This window comes from Perissodus microlepis, chromosome 9 (assembly GCF_051167445.1).
Source record: "Perissodus microlepis isolate ML-2025 ecotype Zambia chromosome 9, ASM5116744v1, whole genome shotgun sequence".
Lineage (NCBI taxonomy): Eukaryota > Metazoa > Chordata > Actinopteri > Cichliformes > Cichlidae > Perissodus > Perissodus microlepis.
This window is the reverse complement of record NC_140469.1, coordinates 19377906-19399310: the sequence shown is the minus strand read 5'-3', so window position 1 is coordinate 19399310 and position 21405 is coordinate 19377906. Positions and strand designations below refer to the sequence as shown.

General features: G+C 40.8%; 1 protein-coding gene across 2 annotated transcripts in view; it reads left to right on the top strand.

The window, feature by feature from the left end:
• Positions 1 to 21405, top strand: part of ptprn2 (protein tyrosine phosphatase receptor type N2) — a 160909-nt gene that overhangs the window by 110396 nt on the left and 29108 nt on the right. For both annotated transcript variants that reach the window (XM_084939480.1, XM_084939479.1), the window contains exon 12: positions 18465 to 18680. In XM_084939480.1, the coding sequence (XP_084795606.1) occupies positions 18465 to 18680 (216 nt within the window). The remainder of the gene's footprint in view (positions 1 to 18464; positions 18681 to 21405) is intronic.

Below are 21405 nucleotides of genomic sequence, written 5' to 3'. Positions count from 1 at the left end.
AGATAAAAGTTCCAGTTACAGGACTGTAAGTAACATTAAAAGATAATATCTTAAAGATATAAATATGTGCATATAGTTTCATGAATATAGTTTCATCTTAAAACATTAATGTGGCATGTTTTTAGCAAACACCACAATTTATGATAGCTGTGCGGTCGAATAATTATTGCTCAGTGGGCGCAAAACACGAAAACCGCATTGCTCTCAGTAAATTAAATGCAATCAACTGTCATATCATCTTTTATTGACTTTAATTGAGTGTAATTGTGAATCCTGCTGTAACTGCTAGTTGCTTTCTGCATGGCAAGGTCAACTAAATTGCTTGATGAGCTGTTATGGTCTTTTATATGATGACCTTGACTTGGGAGGATGTATGAATATCTTCCATCTGTGGTGATAAACCATGAAATGAAACTAGACCAGTCTGGTGCAGAGTGGCTTCAAAACATCTACCAGTTCTGCTCACTGCTCAAAAAGAGTATGTTGCATTGACCTTGCAGTGTTCAGACATAATGATAAATGTTTAAATTATGAATATTCTATGTTTGGACGTGTCTGAAATTCTGAATTTAAAGTACAATAATCATAATAATGCAAAGCCTTGTTTAAAGCAATGTTTAGAGAGGTGTATAGGTTTTAAGTTAAGATGATAAATATTCTCCTTAATCCTTACATTGTTTTTATTGTTTTTGTTGTTTTTAATGAAAATTCTAAATAATTCTGAGGCATGGTTTTCTTGGGCCAATAACAATTTACATAATTTAAATTAAGACTGTACCTGCATGCATTTTTTCCTGCTTGATCTCTGCCAGCTATTTAATTTACATTAATAAATATTAATCTGATAGCATTCAATATTTGAGTCTAATTAGGCCCTTTAGCCACAAACTGAAGGCCTTTCTTTAATGTGTTTGGAGTAATATATGTTATCTTTCATCCAAATATGTGATGCAATCATTGCACAGCAGACACGTGTAGGTAAAAGGCAGCGGCAAAGATCAGATGCTGAGAGTCGTCTGTGAACTCGAGAAGAGTCCTGCTGTGATGGGATTTTTGCTTTACATATCACAGTTGGCTTGTTGGCAGCCATGTTCGTCTGTATATGGCTGCCAAGATGCCTGTTTACATTTACGTGCAGGCTCGTCCTGTCAGGTGCTGGAGGAAAATACACAGCAGGTTGTGGTAGATACCTGCAGCAGGTATTTCATCTATAAAGCCTTTGTCATATGGGCAACAACGGAAGAATTAAACTGGGCCATTTATAGTCGAACTAAACTCGACCAGACCACAGTGGCCTACAGTTGCTGTAAGAAGTTTACAAACGTTCATCATGGGCACGAATATCAAGGTAATTTTGGGCAAAAGCAAGAATTGGGTGAACAAGTTTTAATTTATTTTGGATTTTCTCTAATCGACACAGGCTCAAATGCATACACGCACCCAGTCGTTGTTCTGGGTCACTGACCCAGTGTTTCGAGATTTCTGGACTTTATAGTGTTTGAATATTCTGTGTTTCTTGGTTTCATGGTTTCATTTACCTCATGTGTGTTTAGGTCAGCCTTCAGTTACTGGCTCAATAAAGGGGTCGCTTTCTGTTAAAACCTCCGTCTCCTTCCGTGTCTGTGTAATCTATGCTATGACTTGCCCCCACTAATATTTGGTTAAACGTCCCTTAGCAAGTTGTACCTGCTTTTGGTAGTCATCAACAAGTTTCTGGAACATTTCTGGTTGAATATTTGACCACTATTGTTGACAGAATTGGTCGAATTGATTTAACTGGTTGGTTTCCTGGCACGCACTGGCTTTTAAGCATTGTCCACAAAAAGGGTTGAGGTTGGGGCTTTGGGAAGGTTATTGCTGAAGCTTAATGTTAGCCTGCTTTACAAAAACAATTTTGATATGTGTTTGGGATTATTGTCCTGTTTGAATACCCAATCGTGGCCAAGGTTCAACCATCTAACTGTTGATTTGAGTTGAAGTTAAAGAATTTGCAGTTAGTCCTCCTTCATTATTTCATCTTCTTTGCAGTGTACCAGTACTACTGGCACCAGAGCATGATGCTACTACCACCATGCTCGACACCTTACCTTACCTTTACTCCAAAACATACCTCTTATCTTGTTGTGGCCAAATATCTCAATCTTTGTCTCATCTGTCCAAAAATATTTTCTTCGGAAGGCATTTGGCTTGTCCATGTGGGCAGGTGAAAATTTCAGTCAAGCTTGAAGGTGCTGATTTTGGAGCAGGGGCTTCTTTTTTGGTCTGCACCCTCTCAGTTCACGGCCATGCTGAAAACTTGCTTCACTGTGGACTTTGCCAGTGTTCCGACAGTTTCCAGTTCACGGCGAGCTTGACCCTTGGTAGTTCCTGAAAATCCTAATCAATTTCCTCTTATGTGAGCGTAACACTTGGGGTCTTCTTCCAGACCTTGGCAAAGTAGTGGCATATCAAAATAACATCAGAATATCTGTGTACAAGTCTTTGAACTGATCGTGAAATCTGCAGTTGTTTAGAAGTGCTCCCTTAAGCTTCTGAAATGGTCTTTCCCAAACCCTGATCTCAGATCCTATCGGAAATTTGTGCAGTGTGCTCAAAATCCCATTTCTGTGACAGGAAACAAACCAGTTTAAATGAACTCTGCCAATTATGCCAAGTAGAGTGATCAAATATCTAGCCAGAGTTATTACAGAAGCTTGCAGATGTCCAAAGGCAACTGGTTGACATTTAACTTAACCAGGTTTTAGTGCAGCTGTAAGAGAAAATCCCAAATAAACTTCTGCACCCAATTCTTGTTTTGCTAAAGCCATTAAAAATGTGTGCTGTGCAATCATTCCACCTTGCAAAACAAAAAACAGCTCAAAAAAATCATTAAATTACCATGACATTCCTGCCCCCGATGAGCATTTGTAAACTTCTGACCACAACTATACAATATATATTCTTCTTTCTAGTTTTTGTGTTAATAACTAAAAATATATTCTAAGTATGCAATCAGCCATCTATTTACAAAACAAGATAATTGATTGTTTGATTAAAAAAAAGCCACTGTGATGGTGTACAAACATGAAATCAGTGTCCAAAAACCTAAAGACCTAACTGTGCTAAGGCACAAAGACTGAGCCTGTAAACTGAGGTAATAATAGAGGTAACAATGTTATCTTACTGCTCTCGAGCGAAACTACTAGTAGTATATCTACTTTAAACTTTCTATACATTTTCATTCCTGTTTTGTGCTGGCAGCATCACACCAGAAAGAGCAGTACATTTTCTTTTATTGTTGTTTTTTCCGAGCTATCCTTTGGGACTTGTTCTAGTCTACGGGCTGTATGTTTGATACCAAATATCAAAATAATTCATGTAACACATGAAAATAGTTACATGCTCACAACTGAAAAATATATGGTATGTCAAACAGTAATGTGCAGTTAATAATAATTACTATATACTAGTTTGATTTTCATAACAGATACTTAGAGTTTAATGTAATATCTGTATATTTCTGTGCATTTTATCTGACATTTGGACAACAAATTAAAAAAAAAAAAAGGTAAGTCTCTAAATAAAAAGAATACGGGACAAAGTAATTTTTCACAGCTTAAACAATATGAAGGACAAATAGAAGGAATTACATTTTAATGCTGGAAATAACAAAAGACAGAGGTATCTCTGCAAGTCAGGTCCGCAAAGACATGCAATCACATGTCTGTCACTATTCATTACTTTATTCCTTTTGAAGAAAGAGAAAAAAGATGTCCTCACTGGCTCGCTAAAAAAGCCATAGAGTGTAATTATGTTTGTGGGTGAAAATTGGCTAGATTGATTATATGCATTTATAATAATGAGCCGTCAATTGTATTATTATGTTACAGAACCATCAAAATCTTGGCATAAATCATAATTAATTTTGCCTTCAGAATTTCTGATCAGCCGTACTTCGCATTGTTGTCAGAGGTTTTGGTGTGAAGCTGTGGGAGACGTGAGCTGAAAGCAGGCGGCTGATACCGTACTACAGCTGTGGCAGCGCTCTCATTAGGGATTCACAGAGGTTTCTTTTGCCGAGTGGTGCTGCTTGGTTTGGCTCGAGGGCAGACACCTCGTATAAAGCTGCCGGAGCTGCGAGACAGACAGACAGCAAGACACACAGGGACGCTGCGGTGCTGGGCAGGCAGTGTCAGCTCTCTCCGTGCAGAGGATTGTTTTTCAGCGCCAGGCCCATGACTCTTCCCCCAGCTGATTGGTGTGGCTTCATTAGCATGGGCTGTGGCTCCTCCGATTAGCAGTAATTAAAGAGAGAAATCAGAGCGCTTGCCTCCAGTCCAGACACAGCCAGTGCCTGTCAAGTGTGATCGCTGTGGAACAGCTCTAGCCTTCCTGGCTGTCTTCCACTCCACAATCCCCCCCCTCGGTCCCTATACTAAGAGCGAGTCCAGAGGAGAGGTATGGGCTGTTGGTGTCTGTGCCAAGTTACCCCCCAAAGTCACCCCCGGGGTTACACAGACACACACGCCTCTCCCTGCGGGCACACGCTGGCCCGCTGTTGTCATGGTGATAACAGGGGAAAATGTTTAATGAAGACACTGATGAGAATTTATGAGGCTGTGGCTCTGTGCATTTACAGGGATATGACCCTTAGCCCATCACGTGCTGCCTCCTGTGGTTCTACATCTATATCTTCACTTATACAAGTTGTAGCTGATCATCGGGGCGTATGCTCAGGCAGGCGGCCTCAATATGCTGCGGGTCCACCAGCACCAGCTCAGGCGGCGACACGAGGCTTTGGTTGTCCAATAAACGTAATCAAACGTGATCAGAAATGTGCGTTGTTTTCATTCGATTTAAACTAGAGGAATAATTGTCTACTAAAGTCTTGAGAGGCATTCTCAAAGGGCCAATTTAAAATCTAATTGTATTAGGGAGGCTGCTTACTTTAAACAATATTTACTTTGGTGCTTTCAGACAGGCAAAACGGCAGAAATGTGACCATAAAAAAGCGCAGATTGCCACAACGTGCACAGGCCGGGTGGGTGGCCGGTCTCGTTCTCACCACCTGCCAGTACACCCTGCACTTCAACTGACCAATAGTGTCAAGGCTGGTTATTCACTTTGGGATGCTTGTTCTGGTTTATTTCTTGCTTTGTTTGTTCTGTCTGTGCTCTATCAAGCGTGGATGCCATTAAACAAACAGGCCCAGGGTTTCATTGAGTGTGCTGGCATTTGCTCGGGACGCCATATTCAACAGCGGCCCAGTAGCGTTTGAGACCATGCCAGATTTGATTCGTTTGAAGTGCACTGATGGCCACAGTGTGAACACTTGTTTAACTATGGGTATAGTGTGGTCATTTACACAGTCAAATACTGTTCAGTATAAATGTATATATAAATGTAGTTTCTGATAGTTTATGGTACCACTTTGTGCATGTCAGCCTCAAGTAAAGTTAGATTTATACAGAAACCAGGGGAAAAATGAATTAAAATGGTTATTATGTCAAATTATGCCATCATATTTCCGATGGTTCTTGCTAACACTTTGTTGTTGACTGCAAAAACAGTTGTAGCTTATGTTGATCTCTGATTGACTGCCTCCATCTCACCCTATCCCTGTCATCTTCTTGTGTCACACCAAATAATGAGTAATATTTGACCTTAAAAAAGCTGCAAAACACATCTATCTAAAATCTAAAATATCTATTAGCATGTTTAGGTCTTTTAGGAAACAGTAACTATTAAGCTTGGCCTTTAACAAATATAGTGAGATACATTCATCAGAAAGTAGTGGTACTTTCGCTCCCTTCTTTGTTTCTTTAAAACCAGGCACCCTGTACGCCTTCAAAGATTTGGAGCTGAGCATATTGTTACTTTGTATCTTGGACACTATTAGGAAACAGTAACTTTAAAGCTTCGAAGGCCACTTTGAGTCCTAAGGGTGTTTGTGCAAATGAATAAAAGTGAAAGTAGCTCTCTTTGATAAGAAATTTTTTAAAAGTATTGAGCACCCTAATAACTTTAAAAATAGTAAAAGAAATAGGCTGGTTTTGGAACAGGCATATCAGTAATTTTCACACACTGTTAAATTCTTCGTTTTTCTCCACAACGTTCCTTCTTTTTGGGATTTTAAATCTATACCACTCGGCACTAACCGGTATAAATCCGTGCTAACCACCTTCAGCGAAATTAAGAGGATAAAGGCACCAGGCACCTCTAAAGAATCCAAAGAATTGCTTACTCCAAGGATAGATAATTTAAAAACCTGTTCATCTGTTTTTTCTTTTTCTTTTTTTGTCAAGGTCTCCTCAAGCCTGAAAACAGATAAATGTTCAAGACCTCTGGCCCAAACAACATTCTTAAAGTAACTATCCCACACAGGACTTGACCCCCAGTTTCCTTTGTGAAAATCCAGCATTTCCCTCGTGTTTCAAATGTAAGCTTTCTTTTTAAACTGCATCATACTGCAAAAGTCACGATAATGCTACCTTACCGGGAGAAAACACATTTCAGCTGAAAAGTAAGTTTAGTTGTGCAGGTTTTGGCTCAAGGGTGATCTACTGAAAAGTACAATTCAAATTATTTTTAGATTGTGGGTGAATTTTAACTCTTTGGACTATGAAACTGAGCACCACTGTGCAATGGTGCAGCAGCTATAGAGCAGTAAAATGTTTCAGGGGCTTTAAGATAGTAGGTGGACTCAGGTGTGGAGGAAACCCATCCTGTTGAACCTATGAAGTCGCTCAGTGCTCTCCTCTGAACACTTCCCTTTGTCCCTTTACTGTCAGTCTCAGTATCAGAGGTTCCCAGCCCACTAAGTCTCTTGTGACAGGGGTTTCAATTATGAATGCTACCTTTGACTACCTCTGTTATTCCGCTGCAGCCCACATATCCCTGCCTGCCACCACTCATGTGTGACTTGATGTATTGTCTCACTGTTTTCGCCCCTTTCAAAATTAATTGCAGTTTTATCTCCCTCCAAGATAAAAAAAAAAAAAAAGCCTGCTGAGAACACAATAGTCTAAAAGTAGTGTGGATTCTATTCAAACAAAACAATTAAAACCACAGTGTTTTTTCCTCACTGTTTTTTGACTGCGGATGATTTTTAGTGGTGGCTCTTCTTTTATCTTTTGCCACAAGAGAATGAAGTATTACCTTCAATTACTTTTCCTGATTGGCTTCTGTTTTAGCAAACTCAGATCACACTCTGGGCATGGCCATTTTATTTGGTGTCTAATGACTTTTCACCTACTGTATTATAATATCCCCTGTCAGAAGCTCATTACATCTTGAAAATAATTCTTGTCGTTATGATTAATGCAAATCTGAGCATAATTTACTTTGTCTCGGGCCACAGTGCAAACATCTTTACTGATACCGAGCAGACTTTTGTAAGTTTTAGCAATGAGCACCATTTGGTGACCTTGTTTAATTAATTCTGGCTGGCATTTTAGCAAACACAATCATCCTTGTCAGACATATTGCTATTGTCATCACAGCTGCAGGGAGAAAGGATCATTATTGTCAGCTACAACCAGTTGGGAATTAAAGCTGCACCTTGACCAAATTAAAAAAATAGAAAGTTAAAATAAATCAGCTCAACTTTCTCAGACACTTGACAGCTTTGTCTTGTCTGGAATTAACAAGCCAGCTTTTTAAAAAGAAGATCAGAGCCTAAATGTAAAACTGCACTTCATTTTAAGAGCCCATTCAGACAGATTTAGCTAGTCATAGCTTAGCAGTAACTAGCTATTCAAATAAACTGGTGTACAAACAAAAATATTGTAACTTTAGAGCTTAGAGAGGAGCCTTTTTTAAAAACCTAAAAACAAGGTCAAAAATTAAACAAAAGTATTTGATAGTGGTATGTGCTTTAATGTAAGCTGTAATCATTAGCATGTAGCTCTAAGGCTAACTAGCTTTGAAGCTAACATCATACAAGAACCAAGCTGTATTATTACTTCAGTGCCATTAAATAATTAGAATGCTAACTATGATATGCAGCTTTAGCACAGATTTTTAAGAATACAATACACATTACTGTGTAGTCTTGGCCCACCCTTTATTCATTTATATTTTGCTAGGAAAATGGGAAATATGTGCAGTGATTTAAACTGAGACATGTACAAATGCAGTATATAAACACAAAAACAAGTTTTAGCAATTCTGTAACTCAATATTTGGTATGAACACCTTTAGTATTCAACTCAGCCTGAACTCTCTTAGGCACGCTTTCTTGTAATTTCTTTAAGTAGTAGTAGTTCAAGAATATCCAGACTTCTTGAAAGACATGCGATGCTCTTCTTTGGATGTTGGCTGCTTTTTGTTCCATTCTCTGTTAAGATAATAATAGAGAGATCTGAGCTCTGGGGAAGCCAATCCATGATAATTGCACAGTATGGTTTTACTGCATTGGCAGAAAGAAACGATAAAAGATGAAGCCACTACCAATCAGATCCTTCTCAGGTGGTATTGCACGGTGGATCAAAATGTGAAGGTGCTTTTCTGTGTTCATAAATTCAACATCTAAGTTGTATGTGATGTGTAAATACAACACTGGTTCAACTCTTGGGGTAGGTGCTTATTTTATGCTTGAATGATCCATAGGTCAATGTTAAGTAGTTTAACAAAAAACAACAACAACAAAATCCTCTGAAAATGGTCAGAGGAAGGAGAGAAAAGCTTTGACAGACCCCTGAAAGCCTTAAGAACTATTACTCTCTTTTTTTAATTACAAGAGTCTGGCTCCTTGGAACAAAAATATAAAGAAAACAGTTACTTACAGCTCTTGCAGAGTCTTCATTTTCATATGAACACTGTAAAGAGCAGTGTTAGTGATACAATAATTAAAATATAGTAAGTTGAATTAGCTTACTACAGCAATCAAACTCTGATATTAACACATGTCCTTGCAGCAGAAAAATCAATGACTGCAGCCTTGAAAGGAGAAGCTGCTTCTGTTTGCCATTTTCTAAAATAAATGACAATTTTCTCAAAGATTACTGACAATTTTAGGTAATCTGCCATCTGACTTGTATGATAAACAGTTAGTGCCATCAGATCGTGATTATCCACAATGTTGACTTTCCTTTCGCTCGACATACAAAAGGTTTAATGAATATTAGATTTAAATGCTGATTGAACAAACAATAGTGCACGCAACAAGCCAAAACACAGAGCTTCAGACTGCATCTGAAATCATTTTTTTCCATACACTAATAAATGGGTACACTAGTTACCTTAATAGTTACCATTTCCAATTATGTTCAGTTCATTTTAATTTAATTTATTCAAAAAAGTAGCCTCATTGTGCTTTAACCTCCTAAGACCCGAACTCTTCCACGGCATGCATTTTTAATTTCTCTTTTATATTTGGGCTGATTGCTACCTGTAAAAGCAAAGAATTACCAGATTTGGTGTTTTTTAACCTGATTTTTGTTTCTAAGAAAAATGAGAGCCACATATGAGGGTATTTGTTTAAAATTTCAATAGAACAGTAGCAGTATAATCTCCTCGTAAGTGGATATCAGGCCCTTGTAGAGCAAAATGGAATATTTTGGTCTAAATAACCCAAAATGTGATGTCCACATATGTGGACGCCAGGTCCTAGGAGGTTAATTTGTGAAGTAAAGATCCTACACTACAGAATGGAAACCCCCAACAATTAGATTATCCTTTATAAGCAATAACTTGGCAACAATGGGAAGGAAGAACTCCCAGTTAACAGGAAGTCATTCACAACAGAACAAACTCAGAAAGAGGCAGCCATCCATTATGAGACATAACAGACAGCATAGAGAGACTCAAGAAGAATGTTATCGCTGCTAGTAATAATCATTATCATAGTCATAATATTATGCCTGTATTTATAAATGGCATACTAAGGAGGAGTAATCCTGTATAAATGATGAATTAAGAACTCGTTAACACCTTACTAATACCTTAATAATGTGACATTATTTTATTTTTTATTTTATTTTGGTAGATTTTTTTTGTTCTGTTTTGAAGTTTCTTTAATGTACTGTATGGAGCCAAAGCAGCGAGACCACCAAATAATTTTCAGACAGTATAAGGATACATAGCCACTCATGGCAATGCCAACACAAGCTACAGAGTGGCTTGCTTTTTAATCAGGCATTGATGTCAGATTTTTCTCCTCTAGTGTAACAGTATTTTGTATTACAGGCCCGAGTCAGAAAAATACATTTAAAGATAAAGATTAAAGATAAATGTACAACTCCATACTTGATTACAGAGAAGAGCGCTCATGGAAGAGCACTAGGGGAAGTAGCTGAATGAGGACACGGTGTGACCATCTTCATCTGTGAGGAGAACAAGGAGTCTTGCAACCTTCATACGACCCACACAAAGCCCTGATCTCAGAGCCTGGAGTCAGTCTGGGATGTCTAGAAAGACACAGGGAGGCAGCCAAAATCCACACATATTGTCTCAACTTGTCCAGTAGTCTAGAATAACCTACCTGCCAAGTACCTTAAAAAGCTGAGTGCAGGGGGACTGACGAGAAACGGTTCTGTGTTATATTATTTTGACTAAAACAGTTACAGGATTTTTTTATTCTCCCTCACCTGTAGCGATTGGAATCCATACAGTAGTGTATGTGTACATGATCAGTATTTATAAGCCATTTAAATCAAGACATAATATGTATCACTCTGCTTATCATAATAGATTACAACACTTTCTATAATTTCACAGATGTGCTGTGATTTCATACTCCAGGCTGTGACGCCACAACACTATTTCATTTTGAAGTGCGCGCTGATGTGCATGTGTGTGGGTTTGCCTCTGTGCTTTGAATATAGTCAGGATGACAGGCATAGCATTTACCTTGATGTTTACTGCTTTGAACTACTTGGCATTGGTAAAGCCTGGGCTGGGATTCACATAAGAAAGAGGCCTATTTGAACAAGCTCATCTGGGGAAAATACCAGAATGACATGGCTGACACACACACGGGTTTTGAATGGTTCCTCTCTGAGCAAGTGATGAGCATGAGACACAGCAATTCAAATGTTTCAAGTAAAACCCAGAAATGGGACCTTTTTGGGTCTTTGAACATCTTCCATTGGAAAACATGGTCTCTCTCTCGCACTCTCTCTCTCTCGCACACACACAGACACAATGCATTTAAAGACGTTCACCTCGCTGTCAACTTTCTGCACCTTAAGTGATGTTTTAAAAGAGGCTTAGACAAGAGCGCAAAGTGTCACCTTTTATAGTCTACCTCTGTATACATATAATTTTATGTCTCGGGGGCAAAATCAAAGTGCAGTGGAGCGGCTAACAATATCCCAGAATGACATCGGTGTACTGTGAATACAAGCAGACAGACTTTCAAACCAAACTTTTCGTCCTCGCATCTCTGCCCCTGCCTTTATGAGAGCTTTGTTTCATGACAAACAGCATAAGGGTAAATGTGTAAATCAAACGCTTAAAAACAGAAGAGTTAAAAACCCAGATGAGCCTCGAGATTTCCCTCTCGCACGTATCGTGTAATATCACTTCGGCAATAACGATAACAGCTGGTGGATCTGGGAGAGGGGTGGGAAAAAAAGAAAGACAAAACCCAAATGTATTTTGTACTGCATACATTTCTCTCTGCGCTACAGTTTGAAGCTAATCCTCCAACACCTTCCCAAATTGAGCAGTAGAAACCACTTCTCTCACATATTATTATGAATAATTTATTGTACCCTGTTTCAAAAAGCCTAGCAGAACACCCCCCTAACTATTTCTGGTGTAGCACTATCTCACATTAGTTAAGTCTGCAGGTACACATTGCAGCTGTTGGTTTCTTGTGCAGCACTGTAAATGACATTAGGCTCTCACTGATGGCATTATAGTGTGATTGGTATACGTGTGCACCACCAATGTGCTGCCTCCCTGTCCTCTGCAAGCTGGCTTTCTATTCTGTTTGCTAAAATAGAAATATTAAAAGCTTAGACGTCTGTGTGTCCAGATGAAGGTCTTCCTACACCGTTAGATGGACCGTTGAAGCACACCTGCACATTTGCGACAGACATGTCAATATGCCCAGATGTCTGCAGCCTGTAGGTGCAAAGATAATACCTGAGCAAGTTATTGTCTCCTCAACCCGTTTCTGAACTCACACAGAGGCATCAGTGGATGTCTCTGCTCTGCCATCGCAGGTAGCGCACTTGATCCTGGCATTTGTTTAACATTTCTCATCCCCACCTCTCTCCTGGTGACATGGTGAAGTGCCGCATACCTCTGTCTGCCACTGTTTAAACACACTCGTTGCTTTTCCGTCTTTTTTCTTTATTAGAAATGTGAAATGTGTCACAGAGGCAAACAGCCTCGCAGCGAGAGTAGAGGAGGACAGATAAGCCATGCAGGGCTCAAGGCGGCTGTTGGAACATGTGTTACCCCGAGGAAGTACTTACAGGAGGGACACGCAGGCGAGACAGCATCTACGATTATCACCAGTGACCACAAGAGCGACTTACTTCAGTACGATCCTGAATTTGACTGCTTGTAGGGTTTTGTGTGTGTGTGTGACAGAGAGAGAGAATGAATTGATGCACGTCAGAACTCCCTGGTGAGATAACCATTAGCGCTGGCCTCACTGGGGGGATGTGACACGAGTTGTCAGATGGCACTGTGCGGCACGTAGCAGACGGCATGTGTGAAAATGTGTCCATTTACGCAGAGTTCAAGTAAAGGAAAACGGCATGTGCCAAAGTCAGGCTTTCCTTCAAAGAAAAGGTAAAGGTTTCATCCTCTGAGCGTCAAGGGAATACTCTTGTTTGGGTGAGTGTGGGTTTAGATAGGGCTGACAGGTGTGTAACCAGGGTGTCTTGTATGAAAAAGCATGAACAGGTCTCTCTTCCAATCCACCAGAGACCAAGACAGATATGATCGCCGACTTAATGTAGGGACTGATTTTCTGGGGATTAACTTCAGGAGCCACTATTCATTTCTTACCAGTAATAAAACCCACACACCGGCAGTCGTAATAAAAGTCTCCCACCTTGCATTACTTCTGCATCTGTCGTGCATTGCTGCAACAGCAAGCCACTGCAGAAAGAATGAGTTAATCTGCTCAAAACTGAATCAGAATCCTGCAAGTTAGAAAAATTTACCTCGCGGGCCATGAGCATTTGCGTGCCCTCTCGCAGGGAGGAGAGAAAACAGCGTCTGGGTTCTGAATAATTTTCTGATATTTGCAGATGCAAGTGTGCAGAGAACACGACGTGAGGAGTGTCAAGCGTATTGTGGCCATGAGAAAAGGGGAAAGCCAAATGCACTCACAGTTTTAGTTTTGCAGCTAATCCTGCTTGGTACAATTACGCATTTAAGAGTTTTTGGGGGGATGCTGTAAAATTGTCGAGTCAATCGGAGTGTGTTCTGCTTCAGGTTTCATCCCCGCAGGGCCCGTCTGGTTGGCCCTGCTTTTTTTGGGGGAGTGGGGGGGAGATGTGGTGGCGTCCGATGTGGCCACAGACACAGGCTGGACAGCAAGCTCGTTTTTGTTCTCCCCTTCACATTGCCAACTCCAGCTGTCACACTGAGGGACAATAGAGGAGAGGAGGGGGTGCTCTCTGAATGGAAAAAATAAACTGGAGAGCGCCCCGTCACACAGCCCCCCTCCCCACGACTCGTCATCTGCATTTGACAGGACCCCCGTTCTCCTCTCTTCACCGCCCCTTTTCTTTTGCTTTCTCCTTTTCTCTGCTTGTGCTCTCCATAATCCCCCTTTCTCTCTCGCTCTCTCTCTCCCTGCTAAGTGCAGCTGTTACTCTCCATTGGATCTTTTTTTTTTCAGACTGATTGCTAATTAGGATAGCATTTTATTGAGTTTTATCCTTAAAACTTGTTAAACTTGCAATTTCCACCTCCTTTTCACTTCATTTTGGCAGCACTGGGAAGGAAGTGGACAAAAGACTCAGCCAATTATAAGCAATTTTACTTTAGGTTGAGGTTTGGGTTTTTTTTTTTCCAGAATGCACCCAATCTATCTCCGATGCAGCATTCATATAGTTTACAACTACTGTACGGTGTGGTAGCCTCCAATAATAGCGCTCACTTCAGCTTTAAATGCAAAAGCCTACTTTGAAGAATAGACTACCCCATCTCCCTTATTCTGCTCACATAACTGAATCCCTGGGAGAGGGAGCAGAGGAAAAGCAGAGCCTGAGAAAACAGCAATTCACACACCAAACACAGAGACCCCTAGTAGCTCAACAAATGAGTGACTAGCCCTATGTCCATTCATATCGCCCCTCGGCCCGCAAGCCTATTAGCCAGGCATCGCTCCTTGAACATTCACTGTCGACAACATGTGGAGGCATCGCTATAGCAACCAGTGGATATGACATGTGCAATGGACGGGGACTCCTGAGCGGCTGAATATAAGGAGGGGCTCAGCCTTAACTAAATGATCGCAAAAAAAAAAAAAAAACCCAACCCCACCACCTCCCCATCTCTTTTCATTGGCACAGAAGCGCTGAAAGGACTCACTAGTGGGGCTTCTGCACATTCTTCCGAGGCTCGGAAAATCAGGCGGGCATATCCCACATTCTTCTCCCTTTTCTTATTCTCTTCGACTCTCCCTTTTTTGCCCCTTCTCTTTTTTTCCCTTCATCTACGTCTTTTGTTGGCGCTGGGGAGGGGGCACGCATGGGACCATCGCAGGGGAACTTTTGGAGAAGCGGACTGAGTGGGCGGCCGGGACGCGCAAACGCTTCTTGGAGCTGCGGCGAGCGTCAGTGGTTATCCGTGCTCTCTGGAATACAAGACGCAGCATCAGCTTCCGTTTACTGCGAAATGTGCGCTCTGCCCGGCGACATGGATTTGGGTAATTATCTCCTGGCTTGAAAACGCGTGTTTCTGTTTTGTGCCGTAATCAGTGTGCAAGTTTTAACGGTTAAAGAGAGAGAGAGAAGGATTGGCTTTGAAAAAAAAAAATAACAGAAGAAAAAAAAAAACTTGCGAACAATCACGGTGAAAGCCCGTGAGCGAAAATGGTTTTTCATCGAGATGCAGAATAATTTAGGAGCTCTGGTTTCAGTCTGAGCACATTTAATTTCGCTCCTTCTGCGCGATAGTTTTCTGAAGACCGAATCACGAAAAGCTGATGGCATAAATGTGATCGAGAATCGAAAGCATTTGGCTTCCAGTGTATGAAAAATAAATCTAATCTTACAGAAAGAAAAAAAAGATTTAAAAAAAAAAATCCTAGGAAGCGGTGTGTTGAGTCTGCTGCTTTGATGGGAGCACATCTGGCTGCAGGGGACAAAGTTTCGAAGCAGGCTCATCTTCTTTGGTGCAAGCAGCTCCAACTCTTAAATGTTGAGAACTAGAACTGGTAATTCCCCTCTTTGACTGCTCAAATATTCATTTTTAATCATGTGTTTTGTGACATAAATATCTATTTAATTCCTAGATTTATTTTCATCGTTTAAGTCTAGTTTAGGACTGGCTGACTTAAAAAAAATCACATATATTGTATATATAAATGAATGAATAAAAATAAGTCTAAAAATAATTTTTATAGTTACCAAATTTAAATAACATTAGACACTTTTATTTTGGGAGATTTTTTTTTCTTTTATTAATCACAGGTTCTCTCATGAATACAGCTTACATGGAGCTGATTTCATACCATTCAAATCTGTAATAGTAGCTGCAACTTCAAAAAGAAAAGACTTTGATTTAAGGTCTGGCGTTGTGGTGTTTGGAAGGATTTTCCTCTCGTACTTCTTAAAGGTTTTGTGGCGTGAGTGAATGGATGGCCATTCGCCCCGACAGCACCTCTCTGCCTGACCTTCCCTCTTATTATGTGAATAATCCAGAGCACCGAAATCCATCTGCCCCTTGTCTCCTCTCAGATTGGCTAATTCACCACACCAGACAGGGGCGATGTGAGCAGAGAGAAGAGCAGAGGGAGAGAGCCTGTTAGAGGCAGAGTTATAACCAGAGATAGGAATGGTGTTAAAATCATTTGTGTGTGTGTGTGTGTGTTCAAGAGATTTAACAAATACATTTCCAAAAAGATATAAAAAAAAAACTAAGCTGATGATTTATTCTGTGATGCTTCAACCAGGTGATATTTTTATTAAATGCACATAAAACAAAAGGGGGTAAAATTCTAAATGTGATAGCTTATGATTTTTTTAAAGGAATAATTTCGGTTAAAAATGTTCATTTAGTTATGAGGGAAATCTTGAAGCAATTTTTAGTTGAACCAGACTCCAATCATGGGGGGGGAAATTAATACAAAATGTAATTTATAAAAAGCTGAAAAAAAGCTGAGGAACAAAACTCAAAAGGTAATTCTTCGCGGCACATCTCCTCCCCTTTTTTCCTCCTTTTCCCCCCCTTTTCTGTCTCTCTTCTAGTTTCCTTCCAGTTCGATTGCCATCTTCAAACACTCTTTTAAGATCACACTGCATTTCAAGTCTGTTCGCTCCCAAACGTTTTTATTCATTTCAAGCTGACCAGGTAAATTATTTTCGAGAATAAGCCACGTATTACGAAGGGCCACGTCCGTGATGAACTTTATAATAAATGTTAATTTATTAATTTTTTTTGAAATAAAAGATAGAGTTGTATTATTGTGCTACTGCTGGAAATCGGTTGAGGCAGATCTGAATCAGTAGGCACTTTGATTTCAGAGGCTTGAATCAGTGTAGCATCCTATGGTGCCAGATATGCTGGATGCAAAGTGGAAGGAGGCTTTTTAAGCTTCGATATTTTTATTTTTTGTGTGCGTGTTTATGTTAGAATGCATCTGATAAGATAAGTACTCCAGCAAATGTACTCCAGCAAATGTACTCCAGCAAATGAAAATAGTTTTCATTTCTAAAACATCGCTGCTGTCCGTGTATTCATGTCAATCACTAAAAACGAGAGACAATTCACTGGATGGAGGCCATTTCTCCCCTCTCTAACCGTATATGAGCCTCTTCAAACCTTTCGGTTGTTGTCCAACCTCTTAATGCTTGATTGAAACTACATGCTCGAGTCACCGCAATTGCAATCAACAGCAACTGTCGTCAGGCCCAACACAGTAATCGAAAAGACCCGGGCATCGGCATAACAGCTAAAACATTGGCAATTACGAGCCACAAGGTCAAACCGCATTGTTACTGGTGTGAGGTGAAGTGTCTTGTTTTGAAAATGGTATAACAAGATGTAGTAATCCTTCAGCCGGCCCATTAGACCCCTCAGGCTAAATGTCAGAGCTCGACTGGCTTCTTTTTTTTTTCTTTCTTTTTTTGGGGGGTGGATTTGATTCATTCCACCCATCAATCTTTCAATATTGCATGCAGACATTTAGGAGCCTGCTGATGTATTCGTGCACTGTTATTGATATTGCCCTTTTGCAGATGCATAGCTATTGGCATGTGTGCAGCTGGTAAAATTTGATCAAAATCTGCAGAGAGCTGGCTTTTACAGAAACGCCATGTTTTTACGTCAATCGCAGAGGACAGTGAGGATGATTTATGTGAGGCAAATTGTGCTGGGCCAAATTGCACCCCTCTGTTTTGCAGAGCTCAAAGCAAAAACAAATTGACAGGATGCCTATGCAATCAGCACAGGCAGTCTTATTAGCAGCTACATTTTAGGTATCTTTAATTATCTGTCCGCATTATTGCTCCTAATTATCACTGTTATGCTCTCAAAATATGTATCAGCAAGGCCTACAGGGGATTTATTGTTATAGTAAATGGCCACAAGTGGACCAATTATCAACGCATAGGGCCTATTCTTTAACCGACACTGATAAAAATCTCTTAGATGATATTACACCACATTAAACCTGGTCTGCTGTAGAAACTGCTGTCTAAATTAACATGCAGCGTTGGTGTGAATGTTTGAAAAGCTTCTTTTTTTTCTTGTTTTTTACTGAACTGGTGATAGTGGTGTATGTGTGAGGGTCCAGTCTGCGCCGCCTGTGTCTCCCCAGTCCTGGTAGCCATTAGCTGTGCAGCTTGGGCCAGGGCCTAATCCAGCCAAACTCAGGACCAGAGGAGCTAATTAAGCAACAGCTTTTAGTATCCAGGCCTCCTGAAGCTGCACAGTGCCAGCCCGTGCCATGCCAGCACTAAATGGGGTTGTAAATATCTATAGTGGGGCACAGTGAGGAGACAATACTGGACAGGGGCTTGTAATAGGGGTTGACTGAGTCTGAATGCATATTATCAAGCCAGAGTTAGAGCTCTCTAATGAGAATGGCCAGTCAGACAGTGGCAGTGGGTGGAAGGAAAGAGTGGGAGAGGAAGTGGAGGTAAGGTGACAAGGCACTTGCATCACTTCTGCATCCACATTTTTTTCCCCAACACAAGCCTTCAGGTGAAAATTGATGCACTGCAGACTTGATATGGAGGTTGCTGTAAATCAAAAGCGACTGCATCAGTCTGGGAAAAAGACAGACTGGCATCATTTACCGCTCTTGACAGCATTTTTCTCTCTCTGTTTGTGTGCGTGTCCTCCAGAGGGGCAGCCTGACCCAGATCCCCGTGGTGAAGGAAACCAGGGTGGAGTCGGGCCAGTTCCTGCTGCTCTCCGTCCTCTGCATGCTCTTCATCCTGGTGGCCGTGGCAGTGTCGGCCACTTTCTTCTGCGTGCGCCAGCGCTCGCACCTACACATGAAGGAGAAGCTAGCCAGTCTGGGGACTGACACCAGTACTGATGCCACTGCAACCTATCAGGTAAGACCAGCCTCCTTGCTATGAGCCAGTCAGAGGCCGGGATTCTTATCCTGTGCTTTGCCATTGGAGGGAAGCACCCTCTGTTCAAATACGGCCGATCATCCAATTGGTTTGTGAGAGTTTGTCTGCTCATGTTTGAGTGACTCTTGTTCCACCTGCTTTTTGGGACCATTTTTTGATGCAGCGATTTTGTTGTTTTGTTTTATTTTATGTGCTATTAAATGTTTTAGTAGTTTAACAGGAAAACATCGTCATGCGTATTTAAATCTTTCCTTTGTCTTTGCCAGTAGCATTTTTCCAATAGATATGCTTACCCTTTCATGTGAATTGTGTGTGTCTGCGTAGGAGCAAGGGAGCAGACCGCCACTGTGACCTATTCCCTCAGTTCCTCCAGGGCAACAGGCAGCCTGGGCTGTATTGATTTTCAGAGTTGGGGCTCAGCTGTGCCCAGCGTGGCACTCAGAACACATTTACCTGCATGTCACGTTAACATTTTCAATATTTAATCAGGTTTTCACGAGGCTGATTTCCAAAGGCTGAGGTGTTATGGTGATGACCATTAAAAAAGATATCAAATAAAAAAATATTCAAATTAAGAATAGATGCAAAAATATTCTCTCTGAAATTCCATTCCGAATCCCACTCTTTGATTATCATAAATTAATGAAAATCGGTGCAAATTTAAGGTGAAATCTGGTACCTGTTCGTCCTCTGCTAGCCACTCTGCTGTCTTGTGGGTCTGTACTCCATGCTTGACATACAGAGTTGTTCAGGGAGAGCTGTCTGCAGTGGGAGGGTGTTATTGTAAAATGGCAGCACGGACTGTAGATTTTGTTTCCCCTTGGCCCTGTTTTCATTCTGATTAGTTGTCTGAAAGAAGGGGGTAACGGGGAGAGTGTGATCTCACGACCTGTGCTTCTCCCTGGGCTCCGTGTGTCTCTCTCCTCTGGCACTAACTGCATCCCACTCCCTTCTTATGGGACCATTTCTCAGCGCTGGTACAGCACAGGGCTTTGCAGAGATGTTGAGAAGTAGGATGAATTATGAGGTGGACCTGGACTGTGCCCTGGGGCCAAGGCCCAGGGCACTGCTTCATGCCTCTAATCATTAAAGTCCGATGGCAGAAAAGCTGATCCAAGACCAGAGCTTAGAGAGGCCTGTGCTCCAGAGGGAAATATCGCTATGATTCATCATGAGATAGCATGTGCTTTCACGAGGCATTTTCACTGGCCCGCCTGCCCTGACTGTTATTAATTGAGTATGGAAATGAATTCTGTGGAGCTGACTGCTTTGCCTCCCAAATTTAAACATGGTGGGGCTTACAGATTATAAATTTAACGTGGAAATATCCAGTGAAGCCACACCTTATTGTGGGGAAGCAGATGTAATACGTAAGCTTGCATAAATTCGGCAGATTTCCTTGCCTATATATATATATTTATATATATTTTTATTATGCTTCAGCGCTGTCAACAGGCATGGCCAGAGGCGTTATCATTTCTCGTTGCCCATTTATTCATACATCTTTTTTTGGGGGTGAACACAATAGCTCAGGAACGCTCTTGGCGAATTTCTTCAAATCTGATAAACTACCATCAGAGTGTTTTGAGTGAGATAGAGCGTCGTCACGGGGTGGAGTTTCATTACATGTGGCGCAAACGTGCGGTAGAGGGTGAAGTTGTGAGAGTTTGATGGTCGTATGTCAAAGATCAAGGTTACATCACAAGAGACTTTTAGGGACAGAATTTCACACAAATGTCTAACAAATACATAATGCAGCAACATTTTATATCCAGCCAGGTTTTCCAGCCATAACTTGGGAAAAGGAGGAAGAGACTGTGACTGTATTTCTGGAATTTACTGATGCAGAATTGATCTTTGGCATCCACCTTTAAAAGTCTTCCATGGGTCTAAACAGGCATGAATATAAACTCCAGTGTAGCTTGTTGGCCGAGGCATACAACCCTGTGCTGGTCATTTTAGTAGGTAATGCTCAGTCTTGAACTGTTTAACCCCCTGAGGTCTAAGTAACCAATTGTGATGGTCCTAACCATCAGAATACGTCATTTTAGAAAACAAAATAAGGGAAATAACACAAATAATAATAATTATTCTCACTGACATGCATTAAAAACTCATTTAATTGAATTTTGTCACTATAACATCAGGGTACAGTTAGGCTAAGTGTTGGGGGCTAGGATGACAAATTAGATCTCAGAGGGTTAATCCTCTGTCTCTGCACTGAGGCATGATGGGAGAAAAACTGACTCATTAAGACTACAAAGACGTGGTCTTAATAGAAGTGGCTTCTTAAGTCACAGGAAATGTTTATTCATTTATTTTGCAATAGTGGCACTTCATTTTGTATCTCCTTTGCTTCTCTGCAAAAAAAATATCCTTTAAAAAAAAGATTCTTCTTTTTTAAGTAGTGCACTTTTTGCTGTGCAGAGTTTGAGTTCACCGTGTGGATGTGGGGTGATTATGCTGTGAAAGATCCATTCTTTAGCGTTGAAGGGAGTTGTTTGTGTGGCAGCAAGGTGTGACATACTGAATTTATTCTGTAAGGGTTCCTCAACCATGTATTTTTGACATAATTAGTATAAGCTCCATAATCCACGAGGATAAGCCATTAATCTACAGTTAAGTGAGGACAGATCAACTCAGCCGAGATGCAGGATTTCACAAGGTGCATTTACAGAAACCAGCCCCTCACAGCAAGGATAAG